A 27,564-nucleotide genomic window follows, 5' to 3' on the forward strand; every position below is an offset into this window, starting at 1 on the left:
ATGTGCTCTTAGTGTTCCTCGTGGTCCAAGTCAATTACAGAGAAGAAATGATTTTCTGGTTTTGAAAGTTAAATAAATATAAATACTATGTAAATTCAGTACCAAGGCCAGCTGTAACTGACCACTGAAATAAAGTGAAATGAGGCTGCTTTAGAGAAGTGTCCCTAAGGCCAGGATGTTTGCTGGCTGGCAGAAGAGGTGCTGAAGTGCTGTTGCTGTTCCCCCAGGGAGCTGATCCGCTGTCTGAAGTGGTACATGGACCGCTCGGCCGAGCTCGTGCGCCAGGACCACATCCAGGAGGCAATGAGGGTGGGTATCCAATGGGCACTGCTGCCTGCTCCTCTGGCACCACAGGGGCTGCCACAGCTGCAGGTGGAATCAAGGCTACTGTAGCCCTGGTTTCCTAGAATTGCTTAACCAGGTGTTTTTATATATAGCCACAGTTTTAGTTTTAGGGAGAGATTCATTCTTGTGCTGAAAAAATTGAAATAATTAAGTCACTTTAAGCCCTTTTGCAACCCTGTGGAGAACTTAAATGGGACTTAGATCCATGGCTAGTGCATAAATACCCCATTGATGTGGGCTGCACCTTGCCCTCCAAGCAGCAGTGTATTTGAGTGTATCAGGCATGGGTGCTGTGGATCAAAGCTCTTCATTTCTGGCTGTGACACAGCTCCATTGTAGCATGGGTTGAAGTCCTGGAGTATTTTAAGCAGCAGATAAATGAGTCTTTGACAGGATGGAAATCCTCAGAAATAGCACAGGACCTGACCTATGGTTCTGTGATAGGAGCATGATGTCCCAGGGAGGCACAGCTGTGAGAAACACCAGGAATGTTTTGGTGCTATTACAGAAAAATCAGAGGATAAATATTCATTTTACCATGTGTAAGCCTGGAAGTCAGTGTGTCAAGTGCACAAATACAAGATGCCAGCATTTGCAGGAAGATGTTTTTCTTTGCCTCCAAGGGGGCTGGTGCCCTGGTGCCCTGACACCTGAGTCTGGGCACCTGGAGAACTGGAAGCAGTGGCAGTGATCAGCACTTGGATTTTGTCCCTTGTCTGTTCAAATAGGTGTAACCTCTGCCAGGTGAGGAACACTGCCAATGTCATCCTCTCACCTTCCAGATCCCCTGCTAGGATCCTACTCAGATAGTACAAGGGCATTACACCAGGGCTTGCTTTGGCTTTGTAGATATTGACATGCTTAGGAACATCATCTTTGGAATCTTCAACCACAGATTCATATGGAATGGTAAAAATAGGGCAAAGATGCCTTTTCAAGGAATTTGCAACTTTCTCTCTTTTTTTTTTTTTCTATCATTATCTCCCTTTTTTTTTAATGGAGAAAAAAGCTATTAAAGTTATGAAGATGAGATGATGATCTCCAGCTGGAATGACTTCGAGGAGGTTTTCTTGCCTCTCAGATCACTCATTAGTGGTTTAAGCAGTGCAGCAAATAGAGATGTAGGCTATTGTCCCTATGTGATCTGCATTTGTGGAACCTCACAGCAGTCCTGTTTGGAAACAGTAAAGACAGGAATGCAGGAATGTCTTTTAGGGATTAGGGGTTAGGGGTTAGGGAAGTCAGTCTGTGAATATGGTACCTTGTGTCTCAGCCTCCAAGGCAGCTCTGCTTTCTCAGGCTCTCAAGTGCTGGCCTGGGATGTGGCTGTTCCCTCTGGGAGGGAGGTCAGTTTGCAGACCTGACAGCCCAAGCCTTTCCAAGCACAGGAATTAAAATTACCAGCAGAGTTTGTGCAGACCTGACAGCACATCCTCTGCCACCCACACTGCTGTCACATCTTATTCAGACAGTTGCCTTTGCAGGTATCTCTTGCAGGCCCAAATTCAGGTCTTTATCTTCTCCCACTACACTGAAGTGATTGATTTCCTTCTTTGTTTCCAGATTGTATTTCAGGCATTTGGAGAAAGTTTGTACCAAAGACATTATCATTGCTAATGTTTCATTACTAGTACCAGATTCTACTGTTGGGGTTTTCTGTGGTCTTTGATGTGTTCACCACACTCCTTGCATTAGAAGTTCTTTGACTGAGAAAAGAGGATAGCTCTGTATCCCTTTTTCCCTGAATTACCTGTTCAGTGTAGTGCCCTAAAGCTGGTGCTGAAATACTCTGCACTCTCCTGGCTGCTCATGTACATTCATCATGGACATGCAGATGTCTCATAGGATTCTGATTTCCACCCCTGGCATTAGCCAAGAGAGTTCTAGAGGACTTCTAAAATTTCTTACCTCCCTCAAGACTGGTCTTAATTCTCAAAACCTCCTGTGCAACTTGGAGAAGCTATAACTGGAAGGAATTTTCTACCTAGAACACAGCATCCTGCTCCTTTATTGTGCCCTATACCAAGCTCCACAAAAGCTCCATCCAGGAAGAGCTGCCTGTGCCTCCCAGGGGATTTCTGTAACCAAGTGTCCATGAATGGCTCCACAGCCAGTTTGGCTGTCCCTGAGGAAATTAAGAACTAAGGAACTGTGTCAAGGAAATGCCCTTCCAGCTTCAGCTCTCTTCCAGCAGAACTATAAGTGGGTTTTGCCTAGATTAGGGAACCAACAGCAAGGGCTTTTTTCCCTCAGGAGGTTTTCCCCGAGTCTTCCGTGCTGGTCACAGGGCAGCAGTGCTCACTTGTTACATGAGCATGCACACAGGCTGTGAGGGACCTGCTTTAATTTGACACTGATCTTTTATATCATGCCAAACATCACTGAAGGCTGGGAGTTTATCTCGGTGCACTTGTATGTCTTTAGTCACAAATTCACATCATATCTGTGATGCTGTAGGTAGCAAGAGCCAGAGTCAGTCCTGGTGCTGACTTGTGCTGCCAAGACTTGGTTTGTGTTTTTAGCATCCCAGCCACGTGTGCAAACACTGGGAACTCTTTGGTTCACTGCCTGTGTGGGCTCACTGTGCTAAGGAAGTGCAGTGCTCTGAGCCCTGCTGTCTCACCTTCCAAGGGGAATTAGGGAGGTTCACACACAAATGCTCTGATTCACTGCAGAACCTCACACTGAAGTTAGGAGCCTTCAGATGAGAATCATGGCTGTGTGTACTGAAGGCCCAGAGCAGCTCCCATGAGCACTGCATGTGCTGGGTTGGTGTTGGCACAGGGCTGTCACCTTGGAGAGCTGACTGGGATCCAGCTGGCCTTTGTCTTGTCTGGAAACAGGAACACAGCTGAGATTTCCTGATGAAGTTCCTTGGTGTAAGGAAGCTGCACTGAGAGATGGTTTAGTACAGAAGTATGAATAATAACTGCTAATTACCAATGTTGCCATAATGTCTGGGGGGAAGGCTGTAAGAGTCAATGGCATTTTGAAATCCATGATGGCTTTATGAGGAATTTCACATTCCTGTTCTATATCTTTAAAGCGGTGGCATTCTAAAGCTTACAACATAGCATTGCATACTGTGCATACTGTGTGGTGGTTCAGTGAGGGACTCTTATGGGTGCAAAAATATCTCCTGGGAGCAAAACTTGTATTTGAATTCCCAGCACTGAGGTGAGACAAGAGCATTTTCCATGGAACATGGTGAAACATTACTAAGGTTTCTGTACAGCCTATGATTGCTAATCTCCAGCCTGTTGTTCTCCTGTGCTGGGTTTTGAGGATATCATCAAAACATGAATTATGTCTTCCCTCAGTCCTGCTTTGCTGGTGAATCCTGTTAAGCACTACCAGAAGGAGTGATGTCCCTGATACCTGGTACACTCTGGCACTGCCAGTTGTGCACAGCCAGTATCAAGGTGTGAAGTGTCACCTTGCTGGGCTGGTGGCTCAGAACTGTTGACAGGACAGTGACTTGTTACAGCTGCTCAGAACAATGTGTTTTCTTCATGGTCACTACTGCCAAATCAATGCAGTTCTAAATAATACCATTTACAAAATTTTGAAAGAAAACAGAACAGCTTCTTCAGCCACTTCATTGTGCCAAGTCATGAGAAAACCAGAAGTTTCATACCTTGACCAAAATTTTCCTCAAATGATGTAACTCAGATTTGTCTCCTTCTTGTAAATGCATACTTTTTCTGTTAGTGGGACATAGAAGTAACAAAAATTATTGGCTGAGAATGGGTACTTGCCTAAGAGTAGTTTTTCCTCAACTGAATTATGTAACTTATAAAGCCTGTTTTTCACTCTCCTTTCTAAAGCTCAAGAATTTAGTTATTATGCATGTAGAGTCTTTCCTGGCTCTCTTTAAAGCTCCTTTATTTTTCTTTCTCTCTTTTTCTCTGCCTTGATCTCCTTCCTCTCCTGCTCCTTAAGGCCTTGGAATATCTTTTCAAGTTCATTGTCCAATCTCGGATCCTTTACTCCAGAGCTACTTGTGGAATGGAGGAGGAGCAGTTCCGCTCCAGCATCCAGGAGCTTTTCCAGTCCATCAGATTTGTGCTCAGCTTGGACAGCAGGAGCTCTGAGACTCTCATCTTCACACAGGTTTGCTATTTCCTGCACTCCCACTGGCAAACCACAAGGCAGCTGTTCCTGCAGGGGTGGGAGGTGTGGGCACACGGGGGTGAAAGGCAGGTCAGTTTTCCCTCCTAACAAGCTGCTGATGCTGGGAAACAAGACACCCATGAATGGCATTAGACGGTAACTCTGCACAGGTGAGCTGGGCTGGGGGCACTCTAGGAGGAAGTGACTTCCACATGAGAATGCAATTTCTGCTGTTCACAAAAGTAAACTCTGTTTTCAAGTCTCCCTCATTCCTATGTCTTATGGTTGGCTGTTGCAACAAAGCAGATGGGACTCAGTTTCTCCATGCAGGAAAAGCCCATCCTTTATTCACATACTTCATATTTATAGGAAATACCATAAGGCACTGTGTTAAACCTAACTGGTCAGCAATACACTGACACTCAGTTTATTAGTGGGTAAATGGCTAGGGTGTACATCTGTCAAATCTCTGTATATTTGGTTAGTTTCCATATTTTTTTCCCTGATTCTTATGGGACAGAATTCTTGTTTAGAACAGGTACAAATTGTTTTATTACCAGAATAGCTTGTTGTTAACTGCTTTCATTCTTATGATTTTTCACATGTGAAGTTAGCTAACTGCACTTAGAAGAAATAACAGGCCAGGTGATAATTTAGCAGAGCAAGGCCTGATTTTATAAGGCCTTTCTTTTATAATATCTCTACTTGTATGCAACAGTTGGCCTCAAGAATTTCTAAATCCTTCACTATAGTACTTCAAATCAATATTTATGGTCACAGCAGCATCACAGTGAGAAGTTCAACTGATGTGTTTGCACTCAGGTAAACAATTCCAGCATGTGCTAAAATTACAGTCAGAATCGTGTGCAGCCTGACCACAAACATGTTGTGATGCCCATACTCATATTTAATGCATCATTAAATGTGGCCCAGGGGACCTCATGAAGATTCCATGCGGGCTGAAGACAATACTCCAAGTAAGGATGCTGCTGAGTTTTGGGCTCAGTTTTAAAGACCTCTGTACTGCATTACATACTGCTGCATCTAAATTTTAAATGTCAAACATCCTGTTTGATGCCTCTGCTCAGAGAATGTCAGGATGGAGCACCCAGAGCTCCCTGGTTAATGTGAAGGTGGTTTGTAATCACTAATGCAGAATTACAGGTGTTTGGAACACCTGCTGTATTTTGCAAAAGAAGCAGCTGCTGTGAACACTGCAGCCAAGCAGTGACTCTGCTGGTTCAGGAAGCTGTCAGTGGAGTGATCCCTTTCTTAAGGAGCTGCTCTGAAAGATTTGAGAACAGCTGCTCTAATGTTTTATTTAATCACCCATTAGTGGGTATAATAAGATGAGCCAGGAACAAGAGCAATCAGTGCACAGAATTTTGCAGACAAAGTGATGGTGAATGGAAACAGTATCTGCTGAATGTTTTCCAGTTGTGTTGGTCCCAAATAGAGAGGGAGAGTCACTTTGAGGATGGGGAATTTTCCATTTTTTTCTTTCTCTTTAATTTTTTTCCACCTTTCTCTCAGTATGGTATTTTTTACTTTGGACTTTAATAATTTGTAAAGCCTGTCCTTGTTGAATCTTTGAAAAGTTTACTTTTTGTTTCCCCCTTGCCACTGTGTTGCCCCCTGACCCCTTGCCCCGTAGGCCCCCCAGGCTGGAGGGCAGGCGAGCGGAGCCGGGACAGGTGCCCCACAAAAAGGTGGGGGCACAGCCAGGCCGACATTTAATTCTGTAAGTAATGATCCCCAGCACTGCTCAAGTGTTTGATTGTGGATGTTCCCAGTTAATCTCCTTTCCCTACCCCAAACACTCTTTTCCTGCATATCAACTAGAGTGTGATGTTTAAGTGGCCAGTACATTAGAACTTTGAGATTGTGGAATAACTTGTGGAATATTTCAGTTATTCACGGACCAGTTTATATCATCCACACACCAAAAAGACAATACTGAGGGTGTACACAAGATTATATAAATCAAATTGTTCAGGGGAACCAAGCAGTTGTTTCTTATTTGGTTTTTAGTTCTGGAAATCTGGACAATAGTTAAATACCCACAGAAATGCTCAAGGCCCTGGCAAACAATTTCCCTCACACTTGTCCTCTTCTCCAAGATAACTGAGAGATCTCAGTTTTTTCCAGCAATGAGAGTAAAACTGATTTCCTTCCTCCCAGGCAATTAGTTTGACATGAGTAATGTTCCAGCATATTTTAGGGTGTTGAGCAATAATGGGACCCTTCAAGGTCACCTCAGGACACCTCCAGATCTTCCTGAAGAGATCCCATGCCTACCCTTGGATTGCCAGGGTTTATACAGAAATCCTTCTGCTTTAAAAGTAACAGAAAGTTTAGGAAAACTCCTGTAAGGATTTGTTGAGCCAATATTGTAATTTCAGTTCTGTTATCCCAAAGATAAAGACAGTGACTGGATTTGTGGCTGTTACTGCCTTCCAAGAGTACCAGGAGCTGGTGAAACAATTTATACTTTCTTATTTTGTTAGTACATTGTAGGTATGCAGGAACAAATAGGTGACAACACCCAGGAGGCCTTGGGGGGGTTTGTGCAATCTGAATTGATTGTAACAAAACAAGATTTTGAGAGAGAACAAGTGGAAGAAGGAGGTAAATTTATATTCAAAATAATTTAATGAGTTCTACCATGTTAGTTGCAAAAATAACTTGATTTTGCTCAAATACTATTAAATAGATTTCACTGTTGAAGGAAAAAAGACTTGGCAAAGAAGGAGGCTGGGATTATATGGATTAGGAGAATCATGTCAGTATGGAAGAGATAAAGAAATGTTTATGCAATGAGAAAACAAAAAAATCTCTGAGGAAAAGGAAATACTGACAGTGCTGAGACTCTGGAAGGACAAAGCTGAACAGAGATCTGCAGTGAAGTCTGGTACATCTGAGCTGGTGCAGGAAAACACTGAGGGGTTTGTGTAGAGAGCTTCAGGGAAGGGAGGTGGGGATGGCAGGAAGGGAAGAGTGGAGGTGAGGCTGGCTCAAGAAAACAACCAGCTGGGAATGAAAATAGCTACAATGAGGAAGCAGGTGTGAAGCTTGGGTAGGATGTGGATGAAGGGAAGAATTTTAAAACATTAGAGCTGGTGGCAGTTGTTTGATAGGACACCAAGTGTGCAGAACTTGAGCACAGGGTGATGCATGGAATTTTCTACTCCTGTGAAAAAATTAATTGGAGAATAGGAAATAAGACATGAAGGGATTTTTGTTGCTGTTGTGTTGAACCATTTCTGCACTTCAAGAAGCACTTTCAAGGATAGCTCCAGCTTACTGGAAATATCTGTTACTGCAAGAATCACATGCACACTCGCATGATGTGATGCCTCTTTCACATGGACTCACACCCCTCCCCTGCTGCAGAGATCCTGAAATGTCACATGGCGGAGCTGGTTAAGGGTCTGTCAGCAGGTTCTTCACTTCAGAATATTTTCTGAAGAATTTTAACTGTCTCAGGTAGTTGCTTGGTACAAACAATTGGTATAGAACTCTCTAATCAGAAGCAAGTGTTGTATTAACTGAAAAAAGGAAATCAACAAAAATGGACTATCTTGTCCGAATCTCAATTTTTCTTCTATTTTATAAGCTGTCTCTTAAAACACAGCTTTTTGAAGCTGTATCTATGTGCTCTACTTTTCCTAAGGTTCACTATTTCAGCAGCACTTGATTTTTCTATGCTACATGTGACTTGTTCACTCTGAGCTCCAGGTACCAGCAGCCATGAGCACCAGCCCTAGCACAGTCTGTAGTAGCCTTGTGTGGGCCCTAGTTGGGTGTTGCTGTTGTTCCCACCTCTCTGCACCGATGCAGGTGGGGAGCTGCAGGTGCTGAGCTGCTCCTGTCCCCGCAGGCTGCCCTGCTGAACTCGTTCCCTGCCATCTTTGACGAGCTGCTGCAGATGTTCACGGTGCAGGAGGTGGCGGAGTTCGTGCGCGGCACGCTGGGCAGCATGCCCAGCACGGTGCACATCGGCCAGTCCATGGACGTGGTCAAGCTCCAGTCCATCGCCCGCACGGTCGACAGCCGCCTCTTCTCCTTCTCAGGTGAGCTGGGCTCAGGGGCTTTGGCAGTGCCTCTGTTGGCAGCAATTCCCTTCTGAACACCAATAATGTCGGTCACTGTTTCTCTTGGCAGTGTCATTGATAAATGCATTCATTTGCTCAGTTGGTTGGAGCATCAAACCAACACTGTGGGCCTGATCTCTCTTTTCCCAAGGGCTTTCACTTCAGAGTTGGATTCCACGATCCTTGTTTGTCCCAACTCAGAATATTCAGTAATTCTGTTAACTCTGTTCAGTACAAATACTTTACAAGTTTCACTGTGCTAGGAAATGTTTATCAATCCATCAGAGATAAATTGTAGTTACTAAAGGTTGATTAATATGCATTAAAAATTAGTTAACTATTAAAACTGCCAAATCTCACTTTACATTTCATGTTGTTCACATAAGTTGGCTGGAAAGGAGGTTTTCTTCCTGTCCATGGAAGGAAGGAAACTGTCTTATGCAGTTTTCATAATTTTTTTTTATTTTCTTCCATGGACAGGAAGAAAATCTCCTTTCCAGCCAGCTTATGCCTGAGAAGCAGGGGGGATAGTCTTGTGAGAAACCCACCACACTCCTTTAAAGTATCTTTAATCTTCCTGTTGTAACTTTAGTATTTCTTTAGCTCAACACTTTAGTAACTCTTTAGTTCTTAAATATATTATTGCTTACATATACTTTAAAACAGAATTTTAAAAAATCTTTAAGAACTCAGTGGAAAATGGCTGAAGATTGTGAATGTATTTCATACATGAAGGTCTGAATGAAAGAAATTATGAAGGTAAAAGTGGAAGATAGAAAGCTCCACTGGGTTTCTGTTTCCTGTAGTGAGGACCTCAAGTTAGTGCACTTAAATTATTGTGCTTAGTACAAGGTGAGAATAACACCACAGAATTTTGTCAAAACCATCCATTGTAATTGTAAATATTTTCTTTCCTTACATTTGTAACGATTTTCCTTCACCCAGAGTCGCGGCGCATCCTGCTGCCTGTGGTCCTTCACCACATTCACCTTCACCTACGACAGCAGAAGGAGCTGCTTATCTGCTCTGGGATCCTCAGTAGTATCTTCTCCATAATCAAGACCAGTTCTTTGGTAAATCTGCTACGTGATTTCAATTTTTTATTTGCACCTCTGATTTAGTAAAATGAAGAGTGAGACATTTTTATAGGTTAATACAGGTTTTTCAAAGAACCGTTTAACAACAAGATTGTGCTGTCAGCAGGAGAGCATCTGAAATGAGGGTCTGGCTCTGTGTGTGACTCAGAGCATCCTGATTACACAGTGTGCCTGCTGTTGGGAGGGGGAATCACATACACCCTCACCAGCTTTGACACTGTTTAATTTTCTTCACGCAAGCCCAGAACTTGGATGTCAGTGGAGATTAAAAGTTCTACACAGCTCAAGGACTCATAGTTCTGCAAGAGACAGTAACTAGCACTTTGTGGTGCACATTAAAAGAATACTCTAAAATTATCCAATCAATGAATTCCCACTTAGTTCTGGAAATTGCTGCTGAGTTTCAACACCCAGCTTTGACGGTCATAATACTCTGATCTCAAATGGTAACTGGATCATGTGAAGCAATGCTCACAAAGAGGGGGTGGTGAAGTTTCCCCACCTGACTAAAGTAGGAAGCTCATGGTGCTAAATATAATTCACACCAATGTGTATTTCCAATTACAAGTCAAGGTTCTGTGTGAAAGGAATGAGATGAAAGGCATCATGGAAATAAGCTAAAATAATACTGCCATGGAGTAAAGGTTCCTGAACATAATCTGCTCCTGTTGTGTTCTAGACCTTTGATTATAGACTAACCTTTATGGCTGTGACCCTGAATGTTTCCATCAGAGACTGTCCAGGTAACACACACACACTCTGACAGAACAACAGGATCTGGGACCAATGAGGAATCTGACAGAACTTCTGTGAGCCTGTTCTAGAGCTCTCTGTCCCAGGGAGCCTGGGATGGCTCACTCAGCAGAGCTGTCTTTACCCGTTCCATCTCTCCAGTTCCTAACTGTGTGTTTGCTCACCACTTGCTGTAGGAGGGAGATGTCGTGGAGGAGGTTGAGATGATGGTGGAGAGCCTCCTGGACGTGCTGTTACAAACTCTGCTCACAATCATGAGTAAATCGCAGTCTCAGGAGGCGGTAAGAGGGCAGCGCTGCCCGCAGTGCACAGCAGAAATCACTGTTAGTAACTAACAATCAGTTTCTATTTCCTGCTTCTCTAACCTCTGGTTCAGTCCCTCACCACCACTGGCACCTCATCATCATCTCTGCTGCATGAATACCCAGGGCTTTGTCTCTTTCCCTTAATAAGCCACAAACCCATTCCTTCCTCCCTGCACCAGTGAGGGCTGCAGGAAGCAGTGGAGCTCAGGAAGCTTTAGTGGATTTCCAGATTTTCTTGTTTGTCTTTGCAGCTGTGATTGAGAGTTATTGCTTAAGACTTGAGGTACCAGGGAGCTGCCTGGGGCTTCACCCCTAAGGTGGTTTCACCAAGGGCTATAATGAATATCGGGTTGTGATCCCCAAAACTGAGGATATGACTTGGGCTGTGTGGTTAAATCCCTTTATTTAACACCCTGGAGAGCTCCTGTCCAGGGTCACTGATTATTCCATGCAAATGAAACACAACATACTTTTTCAAAAGAAAAGAAGAGTGAGCTGTTGAGCTTGGTGGGAGAAGCCACCACTTTACCCAGGCTGCCAACCTTAGCCACAGGGAAGAAATTTTTCTTTCACATGTGGTGGAAGAGAAGAAAAAGAATAAAATTTTGCTGTTCAGCCTTTTTCTTTCCTGGATTTCTGCCCTTTTCTATTCTAGCCTATTTTAGCCTATTTTTGTTTGTTGGAGGCTCTAATGCAGCTTTTGCACAATGTAGGATGTTAAGCTGCTGTTCAGAACATCCTTTTTTTAGACTTGTTTTTTTAGCAAATGGCTGAAACCTCAGCAGTGCTGCTGGGGGCAGATGTGCACTAAAGGTGCACTTCTCACACTAGAGAGGAGGTTGGATCTTTCCTTGTTAGCTCAGTTAACAAGATGTGCTTTGATACAGAAGGAAAAGGACTGGCTTGCAAATGTCCAGTAATATCTCACTTGCCTTTTGCTGCCATTTGACTTCCTGCTGTTTCCCACATGCCAGCCCACACAGAAGAGCACATCTTTCTTCCTGGTGAAGTTCAGCCCTGGAAAGTTTCTTGCAACAACCTATGTCAAAGCTTCTGGGTAGATGCTTGAGCCATTTAAGAGTAACAATAAAATGGAAGGCACAGTCCCTTGTATTTGCTCCTCAATTTACATTTCACAGCACAGTGATATATGGATTCCTATTAGATATGGCTTAGATTTGTGCATTTTCCAAATTAGTTTCTCTGTTGCAGAAAAAAATAGTGTTGTGCAAGGGACTGGCAGTCAACAGACCCAGTCCTGATGTTTTTGGCACCACTTTGCTTGTTCTCTTGGACAGATTGCTTAACTTCTCTGTGCTTTGCTTTCAGATTTGTAAAATGGGGGAGCTCCTCTTTGGAAAACACTTTGGGATGCTGTGGTAACTGGTTAGGGTGCATCTGCTTTGCAAAATTACAGAAATGTTATTGTTGCTCATGTAGGCTTACCCAGACTGTGCTCAGGAAATCTGGCTGCAGATCTGTCAGCACTGGAGCTTTGACAGCACAGAACTTGGTGAACACTAATAAGCCATACATTTACAAGCTTCCAGACACCTTCTGTAGGCCAGCCTGATCCCAAGCTGTCACTGCTTTACTGGTCAGAGTCACTTAGTTCAAATAACTGCTGGTCTATTGGCATGAGCTGCAGTCACACCTCTGACACACACTGTGTATTAGGTACCTGAAAAGGTATTGTCAAAACCTGCATGCTTGGAGGGGGATTTGTTACTGTCTGTATTAATAATTTTAAATTACTTCTGTTTAGACTACAACTTTGATTAAAAGATCTTTAAAACTGGCATCTGTGGAGGAGCCTCCTGGAGGTGTATCCCTGTATTAACAGTAACTCAGGAACTGTTAGCCTGCAGTACTTCCAATCTCTGTGCATGTCAGCTGTCCCCTCACAGGCATTGGGGCCATTTCAGACCCCTCCCTGTATACCTTCCCCCTGGTTAAGCTTTGTATCTGTGGAATTTCAGATTGTCTGAATGAAAGAGTTTCTCATTTGGTCAACAGGGAGAATATGTCTCCTGCCTTTTATCTTTGCTTCGTCAGATGTCAGACACTCACTTCCAGCACTTACTGGACAACTTCCAAAGCAAGGATGAGCTGAAGGTACGAAAGGATGTGATGTTTGTACTGTGATTCCCTGACAGTGGGAGAGCAGAGGGGAATCCCTCCAGCATCACTTGCCTGTTGATCATTCCTGTCCTGGCACTGGCACTGGCACTCTGTTCAGGGACCTCCCTTTCACTTCTACAATCATTGGTGTAGTGTTGCAAAAACACATTTAAGACCACAGGGCACTGAATTATCTTTATAACAGCAAATAAAGTCCCAGAATAGATGATGTTGGACATAAAGGATATTGGAATTGTTACATATAAAACACAGGCAGAGGAACTGGGCTATTTAATCCTGTCAATGTCAAGTCAGTTGTTGTATAGCATTTTGCTACATGTTCAGTATGCACTGGAGCTTTCTTACAAAGGGTATTGATTTTATGCCAAAAGAGAATTTCAAGCCTTTTGGGGGTTACAAATGTCTCTAGCAGATGAAATATTTTTGGGGAAAGCTGTAACCTTACCACTCCACTTGCTGCATGCCTCCTTGAGAGCATCAGTTTAAATTATGGCTCTCCATGAACAACAGGGGTGGGTGAGGGCCACAGACCTCTGACATTGTGAAGTGACACATCTCTCATCTCATAGCAGCAGAACTTCTTAACTCAGCTTCTGTGGGGAAGAGGAATATCTCCAGCAACAGCCTGTTTAAAAGGCAGACTAATCCTAGAAATAAGGACAAGCTTTTATATAAAATTCTTTTGTTTAGCATGGCACTCAAATAAGCACAATAAGAAAAATGTTCTGTTACCTTAACAAATGAAATGGAGAAGCAGTGAGAAGTCCTTTCTGGATAGACTTTCAGCTTTTAAATATTTTGTGTGTGTATAGAGAAGCTGAATATATTAGGGAGATGAATTTGGAATGATAAAATTCTTATCTTTAGGTTGCAGGGTTCAGTGTATCTCAGGTTGATAGTTATGTAAGATTGCTGCCTTTCTGATAACTTTGAAATTGCTCACAGGAAAGTGATTTGGTAAATTAATTCATAATAAATTTTAATAGATAGTTTAAAAGCCATCTAAACTATAGTTCTTATGTCAGACTTGTGGAAGGTCATTGAACTAAAATTTATTGTTATGCCCAAAAGAACTGTTGTATCTCTGATAATCTGAGTATATGTTCCAAGAGTACCACAAAGGCTGAAGATTTTATATATTACTCTACTTTCCCATCAAATGTGGCTGTTGTAATATTTTCAATACTTGTTCTGGCATGGGAAGGCATTTTATTCACTTACCACTGTTACACTTCAGGCAAAATGAGGCCAAAAGTCAAGGAGCTTCTAATGCTTTACTCTGAGCTCAGTCACACCAAGACATTATTCAGACACCCTCCATTAAGGCATAATGGTGGCATGGTTTTGAAGAATCCCTGCTCTGCCAATTCCTCTACTATTTTGATTTGGTCTGGAAGGAAAACAAAACAACAAAATCATAGGTTGCAAGGCCAACAAATTGTCACATTTGATCTTCCCTGTTGTTCTGTACAAACATGGAGGTGCAGGTAGTCAAAAACCAGAAATGTATTCAGGGTTGGGGATTTTTTTTTTTGAAAGCAAACATCCAGCTGAATGTGTCTAAAAGCACTTTGCTGCTGAGTGTTGCCAGAAATGGGGTTTTCTGTTACTATTTTAGAAAGCCTGTGTAGGAGTTTTATTGGGCTTGGGGGTGTGGTTAGTTCTCAAATTGTGACGCAAGTCCAAAGAAATTTGGACAGATAAATTAATAAAATGAATGCATTAAAAAGGGATTATGAGTCCAGTATATTTGAAAATAGCTGCAAATTGACAGTGGAACTCTGGGTGATAATGTAAGTCAGATACAATTATGCACATTGGGAAGATTTTCATCTCCCTAGAAGATGAAAATTTTAGAAGTGAAAATTTTAAAGAAGCTGGAAGTTGTATATTAGACTCAAACCAAAGGAATAGAGCCATATTCCAAGGTATGTTGCTTTCATGTTTCCAGGTGAATGGCCTTGCAACACAAAGCTCAAGTAGAGCACATTTAGCTTGTCTTTCTTACAATCAAGGAAATAGATTCACCTGCAACTGCTGCTGATTGTTACCTACTTTCCCCTGTGTGACAGGAGTTCCTCCTGAAGATTTTCTGTGTGTTTCGGAACCTGATGAAGATGAGTGTCTTTCCTCGAGACTGGATGGTCATGAGGTTGCTCACCAGCAAGTAAGTAGAGGAGCAGGAATAAAATGTTGCCATTCTGAGGCAGTTAAAGCCTAGGGGCAGTGTTTTTCCTCAGACTGAGATGTGAGGATCAGGACAGGAATTCTGGAGTGCTCGTGCTCATTCTGCTGTTGTTGTAACACTCTGGACCAAACCTGTGTGTCTGTGGGTTTGTTAAACTGCAGCAGCATTCTCAGAGCCAGGAGTTAAAAGCAGAGCTGAAGGAGCTGCCCTGAGGGTGAGGGGCTGAGTGACCCAGCAGCTCCAGCACACAGGGTGAGCCCAGCTCCCCACACCAAGGGCTGTTCATGAGCCTCTCCCTCCCTTCTCAGGGAATCCCTGCCTTGAACTTCTGGTTTTTCCCATGAACATCTGTCTGTAGCTGAGCAGGGAGAGGCTCTCGGGTGTTTTGGGAAGGGGGAGCAAACCCCAGCCATGACACCAGAGCATTACACAGAGTTCCTGCTCAATTCAGTTGGCATCTGCCATTTAATGCTCCATTTTGTCTCAGTTTCTTGCTTCTGCTGGGTTAAGTACTGTTCCCTTTGGATCAGCAGCAGTGTTGAACACAGGGGGGCTGGAATGATCCACGAGTTCCCTTTGCTAACCTGGCTGTGGAGTTCCCACTGACTGAAGGACAGCTGGAGCATTCCCACTCTGAGGAAACACCATGGAAATGCTCCTAAAGGCTGCCTGCCCAGCTGAGCTGAGTGCTCTGCAATTCCACCCTGCTAATGAGAAGTGAAAGAAGTGGATTTCAGGAATTCAAGCGTAAAGATTCAATGAAGTTCAGTAAGAAAAAAGAAATCCTCCTGAAACAGTGGCTCCCTCAGATGCTGCAGGTTTCCTGTTCCCTTGGGCATCATTTTGCCACAAAGCTTTAGCCTGACAGTTCCATGTAGCAGTGCTGCTGGAGTATTGCTTGCATGTGAATCAGAGATGTGCTCTTCTTTTGATACTGCTGTTGCCCTGTCTACATGCCATTTATTGATTCCTGAATCTATCATGTGCCTTTGTTGCCTTTCACTAAGGTGTATGTAGCCACCAACAGAAAATAACACAGAATCAAAAATTAGCAAAATACTCACAAGTATCTTGAGTTGAGTGAGATAAAGGGACTGTTGCATAGACAAGAACAGCTCAAACTTTTTGAGTTACTCTCCTCTGGGGAAAAAAACCTTTCTGCTTACAACAGGAGGAAAAGGAGTGTATTATTCCATTTCCCTGGTGGTCATATGGCCCAGGCATGCAAAATAGACAGGATTTTAAATGCTCATGTGTAAATTCTAAAAGTTACAATAGTAGTAAAGCAAAGAACAGTGACTTGTGCATAAATATCACAGAGATTACACAAATAATGCACTTCTCTGTACCTATAGTAAAACCAGCACCACTAACCACTGTAATATGCTGTATTCCAGATTCAAATGTTCTCTTTTCTTTTCTTTGTTTTTGGCTGCAGTATCATAGTTACAACAGTTCAATACTTGTCTTCTGCCCTGCATAAGAATTTCACAGAAACGGACTTCGATTTTAAAGTAAGGATTGATTCAGAAAATGTTCTGACATCTTTTCAAACCAGCAGTAACAAAGGAACAGGAGCTGCCCTCTGCATTAGCTGATGATATTTGCAGCATTTATTAGAATGTCTGTCAGGAAGATGACCTAACTGATAAAGGACAGGAATGGAATCTGCTGTGGGATTGGTGGGAAATAGAACAGATACAGTATGAGATCAAATCAGGAAAATTGAGTCCCTCATAAAGGAAACTGGTAATTCCATAAGCATGGGGCCAATGGAGCATCTGTCTGATGGATAATGCCGTGTAAACTCAGGCAATGCTTTTCCTGAAGCTGGGGCATTCTCCCAGAGGCCTCTCTGGCTGATGGCACAAAACCTGGAGCAGCACAGTCCTAGGGGGTGTTGTCTCTGTGTCTGATGTAGCTGGAGATGGGCAGCAAGTTCAGAGTTAGTAAGGAAGAGCTGCCACACATGCACCAGGGCACAAGGGCACACACCAAGCTGGCAAAAACCTCAGTTCTTTGGGAAAACAGACCAAATTATGGGGGTCCTGTTCATGATATAATTTGATCTCTGAGGATTCATGACAGATAAAATCTGTTCAACCTACAGAAGAACAATTTAAAAGTTTGCTACGTCACCAAATTCATTCATTCTGGAGGTTTGGTGCAAAGAGGAAAAGCCAGTGGCGTTGCTTTTGTGGGGCTTTTAATGTCAGTTCCTACCAAGGTTTAAATAATCAATTTGTGCCTTTAAGAGTCAATTTGTATCTCCATAGTAAGAGACATACTGATGAAGTTACCCCTTGAGTGTCTTTCTCTACTTCTTTAAAGCTTATTCTTGGAGTATAATGTTAAAAAATTCCTTTGCTTGTCGCAGGTGTGGAACTCTTATTTCAGCCTGGCAGTTTTGTTTATAAACCAGCCAAGTCTCCAACTAGAAAATGCCACACCACCTAAGAGGAAGAAGATTCTGGATAAGTAAGAATATGTTTTGTTGGGTTCCCACCTCAAAAAACAGCCTTATTTTCCTACCATAAGTCTCTGTGATTTATTATGAAACCTGGGATGTGGAAATGCCTGGGAAATGAATAACCAGATCTCCCAATACAGCAATCAATGGTCAGTCAGTCAAGTTGTTTGATATTCTTACTTTGACACAAATGTGAATTGAATTTTTTTAACCATTTGGTTATTGTTTCACATCATTCTCTTCCAAGTTTTGGTTCCCTGGGCAGCTGTGTCTCTGTTCTCTCTCAGGTATGGTGATATGAGAGTGATGATGGCCTATGAGCTCTTCAGCATGTGGCAGAACCTGGGTAAGCCCTCCCTGTCTTACCTGACAACCAAAGCCAAAGGAAAATCCCATTTATTTCAAATTTTTAATTTTTTTTAATCTTTTGTGACATCACAGAATCCTTTGTTTCTCTGAAGAGAAACATTTCTCCCACCAAAACTCTCTCTGTGCTGTATTCTAGAGGAAAATAACAAAATGCTTGCTGACAGAGAGCACAAATACAAGGATATGAGAAGGGGTGAATCACTAAGAGAGCAAGAGAGTGACACAAGTCAGATTGGATAACTTAATAATGTGGCTGCAAAATATTCACCTAGCCAAATAGAAACATTTTATGTGTAGGAATGTAGGTAGGAGTTGCTATTCAGAAAATCAAAGACAACAAATGTACCATGGTGATAATCAGCTGAAGAGGAGCTACCTGTAAGATGCTATGAGTAAAGGAGATTTTGTAATCTTTGAGAAAATATACCAGAATCTGGAGTAAGAGAAGAGGCACCATATTACTGTCACTGTGCTTTCCCTCAGTGAACTTGATTCTAGATTTGATTGCCCAGTACTGCTTTCTACAGCTAAAAGAAACAACAAAACACAAAAAATATAAACCCAGGGCAAGCTGGACAAGGTTCAGACAGCAGTCATGAAGGCTATGGAAGCAAGAAAACTGAATAAGCCTGATTTGTCTTGTACACCTAAAATGATTCCGCCAGAATTGGTTACAGTTCAAAGGATCTGTGTGGAAAATAGAAGGTCCTCCAAGGTGACAGAGATCCAATACCCAGAAAAACAAACTGGACAAACTCAGCTAAGAAGAGAGAAGCCAGTTTTGGATGTGTAGCTGCAGGCATTTATCACTGGATGCTGTTCCAGATCAGGCTTTGTTGAGTTTCTCTGTGCACAGTGCAAGGCTCAGGTCCCTCCTGGAGGGGCTCCACTGGTCCCAGCCAAGGGCAGCTGGGAAATCCACACAGCAGTGGGGACCAACAACTCTGTAGTTCTTTGAAATCTAAAAGTGCTCTCTATTACATACCACTCTTCTCACCAGCCCTTTCAAAATCTTCATGAATTGGAAGTACCCTGGCTTCTTTTCCCCCAGTTAGTATGTTTTAGTTGGGTTACTTTTGACAGTTTGAATCCCTTTGCAAAGTAAAATGCACTGACATTTTTTGCTGAAGGCTTTCACAGTGAAATTAAAAATGCTCTTGGAGACTTTGCAAGAAATGGTGTAAAGCAAATACTGATTTTTCATTCCCTTTCAGGAAAAGAATATTTGCTTTTGTAATGCTCATGCTTACTACTGTGCAAATGTCATTATTGCAAGGGTTCCCTATTTACTCAGTGACAGACAGCAAAGGCCTTTATTTAATTACCATTGCTTTGTGTTGTACAGGTGAGCACAAGATTCACTTTATTCCGGGAATGATTGGCCCCTTTCTGGGTGTTACCCTTGTTCCACAACCAGAAGTCCGGAATATCATGATCCCCATCTTCCATGACATGATGGACTGGGAGCAGAGGAAGAATGGCAACTTCAAACAGGTGAGGGCACTGCCCAAGCTTTGCTTGCCTTGCTCTCTGTCTGCAGTGTCCAGCTGGAAGCAGGGAGTTTGTATTTTTTAATCTGTTTCTGACTGTGAATATGTCATGTAAATCTATATAAAATAGAAAATTCAAAACCTAATTCACAAGGTGCCCAGGATTGTTTAAGCAGTGCAAACTGCATTTCCCATGAACGTGGGGAAGAGGAGGGATGTGTTCAGGACATCACAGATGAAGAAAACAATTTTGTAAGTGCTGGGCTATCACTGCTCCCAGTGCTTTCACTCAGATTATTAGTCAGCCATTAAATGGGTCAGACTGAGAACCAAAAATGGGGATGTAAAGATTTAGCCAGTCTTTGTGAAAACAGTGCTCTCTGCTTCTCTGTCTTCAGTTTGCAGCTAGGAAGTGGTATGGTATAATTAAATCATTATACCATGCCTTGAAACAGACTGTGTAGCTGTTTTTATTTTCAGAAATTGCAGCAGCTCTCTGGGAAGGGTTAAGTCCAGCAAGAGCTCTGCAGTTTCTACCTGCTGTGAGCTCTGATTGCAAATCAGGGAGAGAAATCTTCATCATTGTTTCCCAGTCATGGTCAGAGAATTGCTTAGATTTTCCACTGCAAACCAGATCCCTGAAGTGCAGAGCATTGCTAATGAAGGATGGGCTTGGTCTGGATCCTTGGATGCCAGTGTTTCATTGTCATTGTGCTGGGGCAATACTGGGGGCCAGTATCTGCAGAGAAGTGCTCTGAAGGAGTAAATCACCATTAAATTATCATAATTCATGTGATTAGTTATTTGCACAGTCATTAAACTGCCAGATCTAATCTATCATTCCAGGAGAATAGCAGACCTTTCCCATAACCTGATCTATTAAAGGCTGTGTGAAAAAGTATTATCAGGAGCTTGTTTTTCTTCCTCTGCAGCTCCCATGATTGCTGTAATTGTTATTATTTACTACTGTTATTATTGCAATAGCATTTTGGTCATAGTCCCCTTTCCACATGTTTTAGCACAACAATAGAACAGTCTTTCTCTGGAATTTACAGTATGAAGCATCTACAGTCACCTTTGAGTTTCTGGGCCTATTTATATTTTCTGTATCAAGATGAACTCTTTGTAATCTTCATTTAATTTTTATACTCACTAATGTATTTTAAACTAGAGCTCCAAGAATATTTCTTAAATTACCTGTGAAGCAAATTTTCACACTGCTTTATGAAGCATATATTGTAACCTTCTAAGGTTAAAGATGAAATAATAATCTGTATTAGAGATTAAATAAAGAGTTGAATACCCCAAGAGGTAATAAACCTCATTAACATTATCTGCTGGAGCCAGGCAGTTATTTGCTTTCCAGTATAATGCTGGATAGCTGGACACAGGCATTACTGATTTCTGTAATCACTGCAGATCACAAACAAAGGGTTGTTATTTTTTTAATTCTGAGCTTCTCTTTGCCTTTTGAATATTCAGTTGTTTGTCAGAAAATATAAAAACCCTGAAAATTCATTTTCAAGCTCTTTTTAAATTTTCTTCAGTAGTTCATGTTTTTACAAGGTTATTTTTTCAGCAAGGCTGGATAACAATACAGTCTGATTCAGGGATGAAATCAGGTCTCCCTTTAATGATTTCAGCAGCAAGAGCACCAAGTCCATTTGTGTGCCACTGGCTGATTTGGTTTTCCTTCCCATCTTCCTTTGCAATGTAGAGAAGCTCAAACTATGCTTGTCTTTAAATAAAAGTAAGCCATGTTTCTGCAAATAGTTTCAGCCTTTAGGAGCCTCTGTCTTCACTAGTAGTGAAACTGTCTTCTGTGAGATTTCTGACTTCATGAAGTCGTTTTTGTTCAATGTTACATACATCAATTTCTGCACTTGAATCAATTTTATTATAATATCTGATGTTACACTTGATATTTAGGGTGGGAATTAATATGTATTCAAAATCTTCCTAAGAGAAACATAATGATGCTGGTGTGGCCCTTCATATAAGTGAAAGAAAAAGGAAAAGTGTCACATAATCATAGAGAGGCTTAAAAAGTGAGGTTTAATGAACAAATAATCTTTTAATATAATGATGCCTGGGAGATTGCAAATCAATTCCAGCAGCAGAGCAGAGCAGTGGTGCTGGATGTCCTGCTGTAGCTCAGGATTCAGTTTACCTGGTGTGCTGGGTCACTGCAGAGTGTGAGTGATGGCTTTGGTGTCTCCCTGCAGGTGGAGGCCGAGCTGATCGATAAGCTGGACAGCCTGGTGTCTGAAGGAAAAGGTGATGAGAACTACAGGGAGCTCTTCAGCCTGCTGTAAGCTCTGCCCCTTCATGCTCTCGTGTTGTGCAGGGCCCCTGCCAGAGTCAGGCACTGATCTCTGGGGAGGGCAGGCAGGGGCTGCCATGGCATGGCTCAGTCAGGTAGTGCTGGAAACAATCCAGACACCTAAATTCTTCCTTGTCTTCTCCCTGTGACAGCTAATGAAAGGCTGCACAGGTTATCATCCTCCTATCAAACATTCATTTACTTTCCATAGCAGTGAGTGAGATCCTGGGCTCAGGAGTGTTTAGAGAGACACTGTACTATCTACAGAGTCTTAAAACAAAGGAGATTTTCCTCAGCATTCTCCTTTCTTTCCTCCTAGTTTTGAAGGCCATGTTATGGTTGGTTCAACTGTTGCCAGATGCTTCCTCCAGAGTCCACTGAGACACTTCCTTTGACACCAACATTCACACTCAGAAGGATAAAGTTGAAGATTTCATGTCTGACTTCACACTTTACCTTTGATTACTGATCTGTCTCCAAATTTAATTTTGAGTGTTTCTATTTTATTTCAAAGGAATAAAGGAATTCAAAGGAATTATTTCAAACTCTTGACAGTCCACAGCAGTTAACCCAAGTTTTTTAGTACTCTAGTGAGCCAGAGACCATTAGGAGAATTTCAGCCATATATTCCAATTTTACATGGTCTCCATTAGCACACTGGCTGTCTGAGGCATAAACCTTTGTTTTGCTGGAATCAATAATTCTGTTTCTGAATTTGCAATTGTAAACTCATTCATTTCAAGCTAGATAAGCCTACCCATTCCATGTGCTTATCCTCAGGAAGTATGGAAATGTATTCAGTTTGGATTTGTGTATATTCAGCCTTGGGAAGTGTTGGATCTTATGTGTACAGATAAAGTAAATCTATTTCAGGGATAAAGGAAAGGAAATATCTATTCTTTTTTTTATTCACATGGCAAGAGGAATAGTGTGCCTTTGCTCCACCTGAAGACATTCATTACCTGAAATGTTAAAAATTCAAGGGCTGTAGCTTTTTACTGATTTTTAGGTGGTAGTGATTGGATGCATTACCAAGAAACACAGGAATTCCAGCAACCAGTTAGTTTATGTCTCCCACCAAGTTGTCTGAGAACAATATGAGGAAACAATTTGAGGAAAAAATTCCACAAATTAGTAAATGCTGTGTGAAAAAACAGTTGGCCCTGAATTTTACTGTCTCAGTTACACTGCTGTAAAGGGAATTGGCTCCCTCGGCTGCAAATCATCCCCTACTGAAGAGTTTGCCTCTTTGGAGGATGTGATACCCAACAGAATTTCTTTCCTAGAAGTGGCAGATTCTTTAACTGGAAATCCAGTTTCAGGGAAAGTGGCATGTAAATTTGCTTTCTTTCTTCACTTTTTAAACACAATGTGCATTGTTCTCATTCCAGCCTTCTCTCTTCCTTCACAGCTGTGTGAGATGGGTGCTCACTGTACTGTCTATGCTAGGCAGGAGCAGATTGCTTTTATTTCCAGCTTAAATACAATGTGAATCAGGGTTGGTTGGTTCTGATTAGAGATGAAAATTTATGGAGGATGAGCAAAGAAGAAATATTTGCAGTAGGTTTGGACTCCTTTTCAGTTTCTGACTGCTGTTAGTGGTATTTAAACTACAGGTAATAATGTGGGAATCAAGTATTGCCATGTGAGTTGTTCTTTTTCATATCTGTTAAATGGCAGTGTGAGGATATTTTCCCTTCTCCTGTCAGTTCTGTAATTTCCTTGTCTTTACTGCATGCTGCCTGGAGTAGAACCCAACTCTTTGGGCCTTATCCCAGGTAAGATGCTAATTCTTCTGGAATTTGTTGTATGAGGGAGAAACCAAGTTGTCTGTATCAGTGTGCATGCCCTGTACCATTTCCCTGGAAGGCTCAGCTCATGTCTTTCCATCTCCAAACAGTTTGCTGGAGAAGATTGAGCAGGAGACTTGGCGGGAGACCGGGATCTCCTTTGTCACGTCCGTCACTCGGCTCATGGAGCGTCTGCTCGACTACAGGTACCTGGCACCAGCAAGGACTTGCTCTGAGTGTGGGAGGTTTGTCAAGACACGCTACCAAATTCCTACAGGGAAGGTTTTGATTGACTGTCAAGCTGCATACATGCAAGCCAACCCATCACTGCTGGGTCCTGAGCAACCATTCCAGATCCTCATCTCATTCTTGTGTGCTCGTTCCTGATAGTTTTGCACTGAGGTTTATTCAGGTTGCAAAACTTTAATTCCTTCTATCACTGAAATTATCTCACCTAATTCAGCAAAATAGATTTTAAATGCAAGAGTGATCCATCCCCAAAGGCTCATTGTACCAAGGTGTGCTGAATGCCTCATCCAGGCCTGCAGGGCTGGAGACCTTCCATCTGGGAACTCTGGCACATCAGCTGGTGGCTCATGAGCAAGATTTCACCATTTAAATTAGGCAGCCTTTGTTCAGTTTTAAACTGAAGTTTGCAGGACTGGTGTGTCAATGCAGCTGAGCTTTGACTTAGTTAGAAGGAAATATTTTAACTTTGGATTTATATATACACACACACTCAGAGGGGTTTTTTTTAATAATAGACAATTTGAACCTATATAGAACTGCCCCAGATATTTCTATCTTTAGCCTACTGACAGGAGTTCAAATAGTTTTTTCTTCTGCTGCTGCTCATTAGAGGTGAAACCCTCTGACTAGGCTGGGTGTTCTGCAGTCCCAAATCCTTTTCTGTGCTCTTTAGTTTGCTCTTTTTGTTATCCCTACCACCTTGATCCAATCTCCTGGTTTTTCTGGCAACAACTGCTCTACAGCAACTGTGCACAACCAGGTACTGGAGACACATTTAAAGGGAATCCAGGGAAGCTGCTTGGGGTTTTTGGGGGGCAGGGGGGGGGGTGTTGTGTGTTTTTGGTTTCTGCTTTTTGTTTTTTAATTATAAACATCTGCCAGCAAGGTAGCTTTGACACACAGATACACATTTCCATGCTTAATTGAGAAGCACATTCAAGTTTTTAATTGATTTTTAGTCCGCAGCTGATTTGTCATTCCCAGAACAGGGAACTGGAATGCGGCATTGGAATTTAGAAATACACAGGCATTTCTTAGAGTGCAGCTGCCAGTCAGTAGCTGTAGTGGTTCTCAAGATGATTTACTGTGTCACTGCTTTAACCATTTAGTCTTTTATATCATTGGAATGGAAATAATTTCTAAAATATTCCAGAAACCAAAGATAAATTTTGTGATTTAACTTACCTATGCAAAAGTTAGAAATCTAGTCTAAATCCCTCAGGGTGTATCCTTGTGTGCCACACCACGCTGCTGAGCTGCATTTATGGAAGTGAACCCTTTGACTAGGGCTAAATGTTTACATCTGGATAAATAAGAGTTTTTTACTTTTATAGTAGATCTTGCATTTGGATTATTTTTGACCACTGTATCTGATTTTTGTTCAGACTCTTGTAAGAAATGAAGGAACAGTCATTTCAGGGGCTCGTTCACAGATGCAAAGTTGTAAGGGGACACGCAGTTCTCACATCATCTAAGCCCTAATATGGAAATTTTTCTTAGAGGAACTTTATAAAATTAAGTATATGATTATGTTTGTTTCAACACTGCTCTGCTTTCTTAGGGACTGTATGAAAGGAGATGAAACAGAAAACAAGAAGATTGGCTGCACTGTTAACCTAATGGTAAAAGTGTTTCCTTTCTCTCTTTGTGATACTGTGCAATCTCATTGAAACTGGGATGGGAAAGGCTGGGACAGGAATCTGTGTCGGGCAAGTGTAGCTTCAGAATCCAAGCCCTGGGATGGGGAAGAAATTGAAGAGGATTGTGAGGATCCTCTGGAGGCCTCTGATCCAACTCGCTGCTTTATGCAGGGCCAGACAGGTCAGGCTCCTCAGGGCTGTGTCCAGCTGAGTTCTGTGTCCCTGTGACACAGGTTCTACAACTTCTCTCACCTCTTCTTTCAGCTTTTGACTACCTTCATTTGGAAAAAAAATCATGCCACAATAAAATGAGTGGGTTAGATCAGTGTGAGTGTGAAAAGAATGAATACTTTTCTTTCCCACTAAGAATGTGTTCTCTTTTCAATAACTTTTCACATCCACAGATGCTGCTGAGTGCTTGAATGGAGAGTCTCAAGAGTAACAAGTCTGTTTTTTCTTTCCCAGAATTTCTACAAATCTGAAATTAACAAGGAGGAGATGTACATCCGCTACATCCACAAGCTGTGTGACATGCACCTGCAGGCTGAGAACTACACAGGTGAGAGGGACATTCCACGGAGGCTGCTTGAGCTCCTCGTGACATTTTTAACTTTCCCAATGTTCTAGAATGTCTGGCTCATTCTTTTGGAAAGAATTGGCATGAGTCAGTTATGGCACTTGGCAAGGCGAGAGGCTGAGGCCCCGCTCCTCTCCTCAAGTTAAATACTGTCTGTTTATGCCTGCACATCATTATTGAATTACACTGCAAATTTTACATGAAAGTGTTCTTTGAAGAAGATGGATTTAAATAAAATCACAACAGTGGAATGAAACTTAAAGGAGGATTAGCAAAAGCACCATTATATTATCACTTGTCATATTCCCTTGCCTTGCAGTGCTGAGGGAGCACTGGAACGTGTGTGGACTCTAATGCTGTGTTGTCCAAGCTGTGTTTGCAGCTGCAGGCCCCAGATCCAGTTACACATCTGAACATCTGGCTGTGCATTTCAATCAAGTAGCTGGTGAAAAGAAATTTGACAGATTTGTACCTAAAAATCATGTGCTGCTATTTTAAGTAATTGACTAATTTAATGGTCCCCTAAGAGCTGAGATTCTTTTCACAAACTACAAGTCAGAAATCGCAGACTGTGCCAGAAGCAGGTCTGTGACCTTTAATATTGGCTGTGTCTATCTGCTGTCACTGATTCAGTGTTCCATAACTGCCTTTCCTGCAGAGGCTGCATTCACTCTGCTTTTGTACTGTGAGTTGCTTCAGTGGGAGGACAGACCTCTGAGAGAGTTCCTGCATTACCCATCTCAGTCAGAGTGGCAACGTAAGGAAGGTCTGTGCCGTAAGATTATCCATTACTTCAACAAAGGGAAGGTATGCCAACTTCTTCTCTCTTCCAGCAGCTTCCTTCCCTTTTCCTGACTGACTTAGGGCTTGCAAGCCATCATCTCAGCCCAGTAGTCTGGAAGTAAATTTGTATCAAAAGGGTTTATAATGTGACAAATTGGCTCTCTGGATAAAAAAAAAAGATATGAGGAAAAGTATTTCATTATGTAGGGCATTTGGAATGGGTTAGGGAGGCCAACAGGACAAACACCAAAACATTTTTAAACCTTTAAACCAAGTCTTGGATAAGCTGATGTGGCAGAGTGCTTGTTCCTCAGCTTTTGGGGGTGGGATTGCATTTTGTAGCTGTCCATGCAAACTGCTGTGCTATGAGTCACTTGAGAACTTGTTTTCTGCTTAACCTACACATGGAAATGGCAGGCAAATGCTATAGGGGTCTCTTTATTGAAAAATATTTAAGTTCTTTCAGTGTCACTTATTTTTAAGTGATTTTCAATTAAAGTGCAGTTCCATCCACTGCACAGGAAGAAAATCAATCCATTTCAATTTCATATATTGAGTATGAGTTTTCTACAGTTAATTATATTTTTTTTCAATTACTGCAGAAGTAGATGTTTTAGTCCCTGGTGTCATGGTGTTTTGGGGACATTTCAGAGGTGAACCTTAAAAGTGACATCATCTGTTGGAGTATTTTCAATTTTTTCCCTTCTCTAGGAAAACTCCTACAGCTTATGTTCTTGGGAGATAACATCTGTATGTGTGCCTCAGGGCCGATTTTGCCCATGATGGCAATGACAGTGGCATTAAATACAAATGTGAGTTGGTTCTTATGGGGCTGC

At 42.1% G+C, this 27,564-nt stretch overlaps 1 protein-coding gene across 11 annotated transcripts in view; it reads left to right on the forward strand.

Annotated features, from left to right (window-relative positions):
• Positions 1-27,564, forward strand: part of DOCK3 (dedicator of cytokinesis 3) — a 184,913-nt gene that overhangs the window by 125,339 nt on the left and 32,010 nt on the right. For 8 of the 11 annotated variants that reach the window (XM_074550057.1, XM_026792412.2, XM_026792415.2 and 5 more), the window contains exons 22-38: positions 228-309; positions 4,288-4,458; positions 8,339-8,531; positions 9,498-9,625; positions 10,579-10,725; positions 12,724-12,822; positions 14,922-15,016; positions 16,476-16,551; positions 17,415-17,515; positions 17,795-17,853; positions 19,222-19,370; positions 21,592-21,677; positions 23,441-23,467; positions 23,590-23,685; positions 25,290-25,350; positions 25,834-25,927; positions 26,604-26,752. In XM_074550057.1, the coding sequence (XP_074406158.1) occupies positions 228-309; positions 4,288-4,458; positions 8,339-8,531; positions 9,498-9,625; positions 10,579-10,725; positions 12,724-12,822; positions 14,922-15,016; positions 16,476-16,551; positions 17,415-17,515; positions 17,795-17,853; positions 19,222-19,370; positions 21,592-21,677; positions 23,441-23,467; positions 23,590-23,685; positions 25,290-25,350; positions 25,834-25,927; positions 26,604-26,752 (1,813 nt within the window). The remainder of the gene's footprint in view (positions 1-227; positions 310-4,287; positions 4,459-8,338; positions 8,532-9,497; positions 9,626-10,578; positions 10,726-12,723; positions 12,823-14,921; positions 15,017-16,475; positions 16,552-17,414; positions 17,516-17,794; positions 17,854-19,221; positions 19,371-21,591; positions 21,678-23,440; positions 23,468-23,589; positions 23,686-25,289; positions 25,351-25,833; positions 25,928-26,603; positions 26,753-27,564) is intronic. The other 3 variants (XM_026792413.2, XM_074550061.1, XM_026792414.2) reach the window with 2 other exon arrangements.

Source organism: Zonotrichia albicollis, chromosome 12 (genome assembly GCF_047830755.1).
Source record: "Zonotrichia albicollis isolate bZonAlb1 chromosome 12, bZonAlb1.hap1, whole genome shotgun sequence".
Lineage (NCBI taxonomy): Eukaryota > Metazoa > Chordata > Aves > Passeriformes > Passerellidae > Zonotrichia > Zonotrichia albicollis.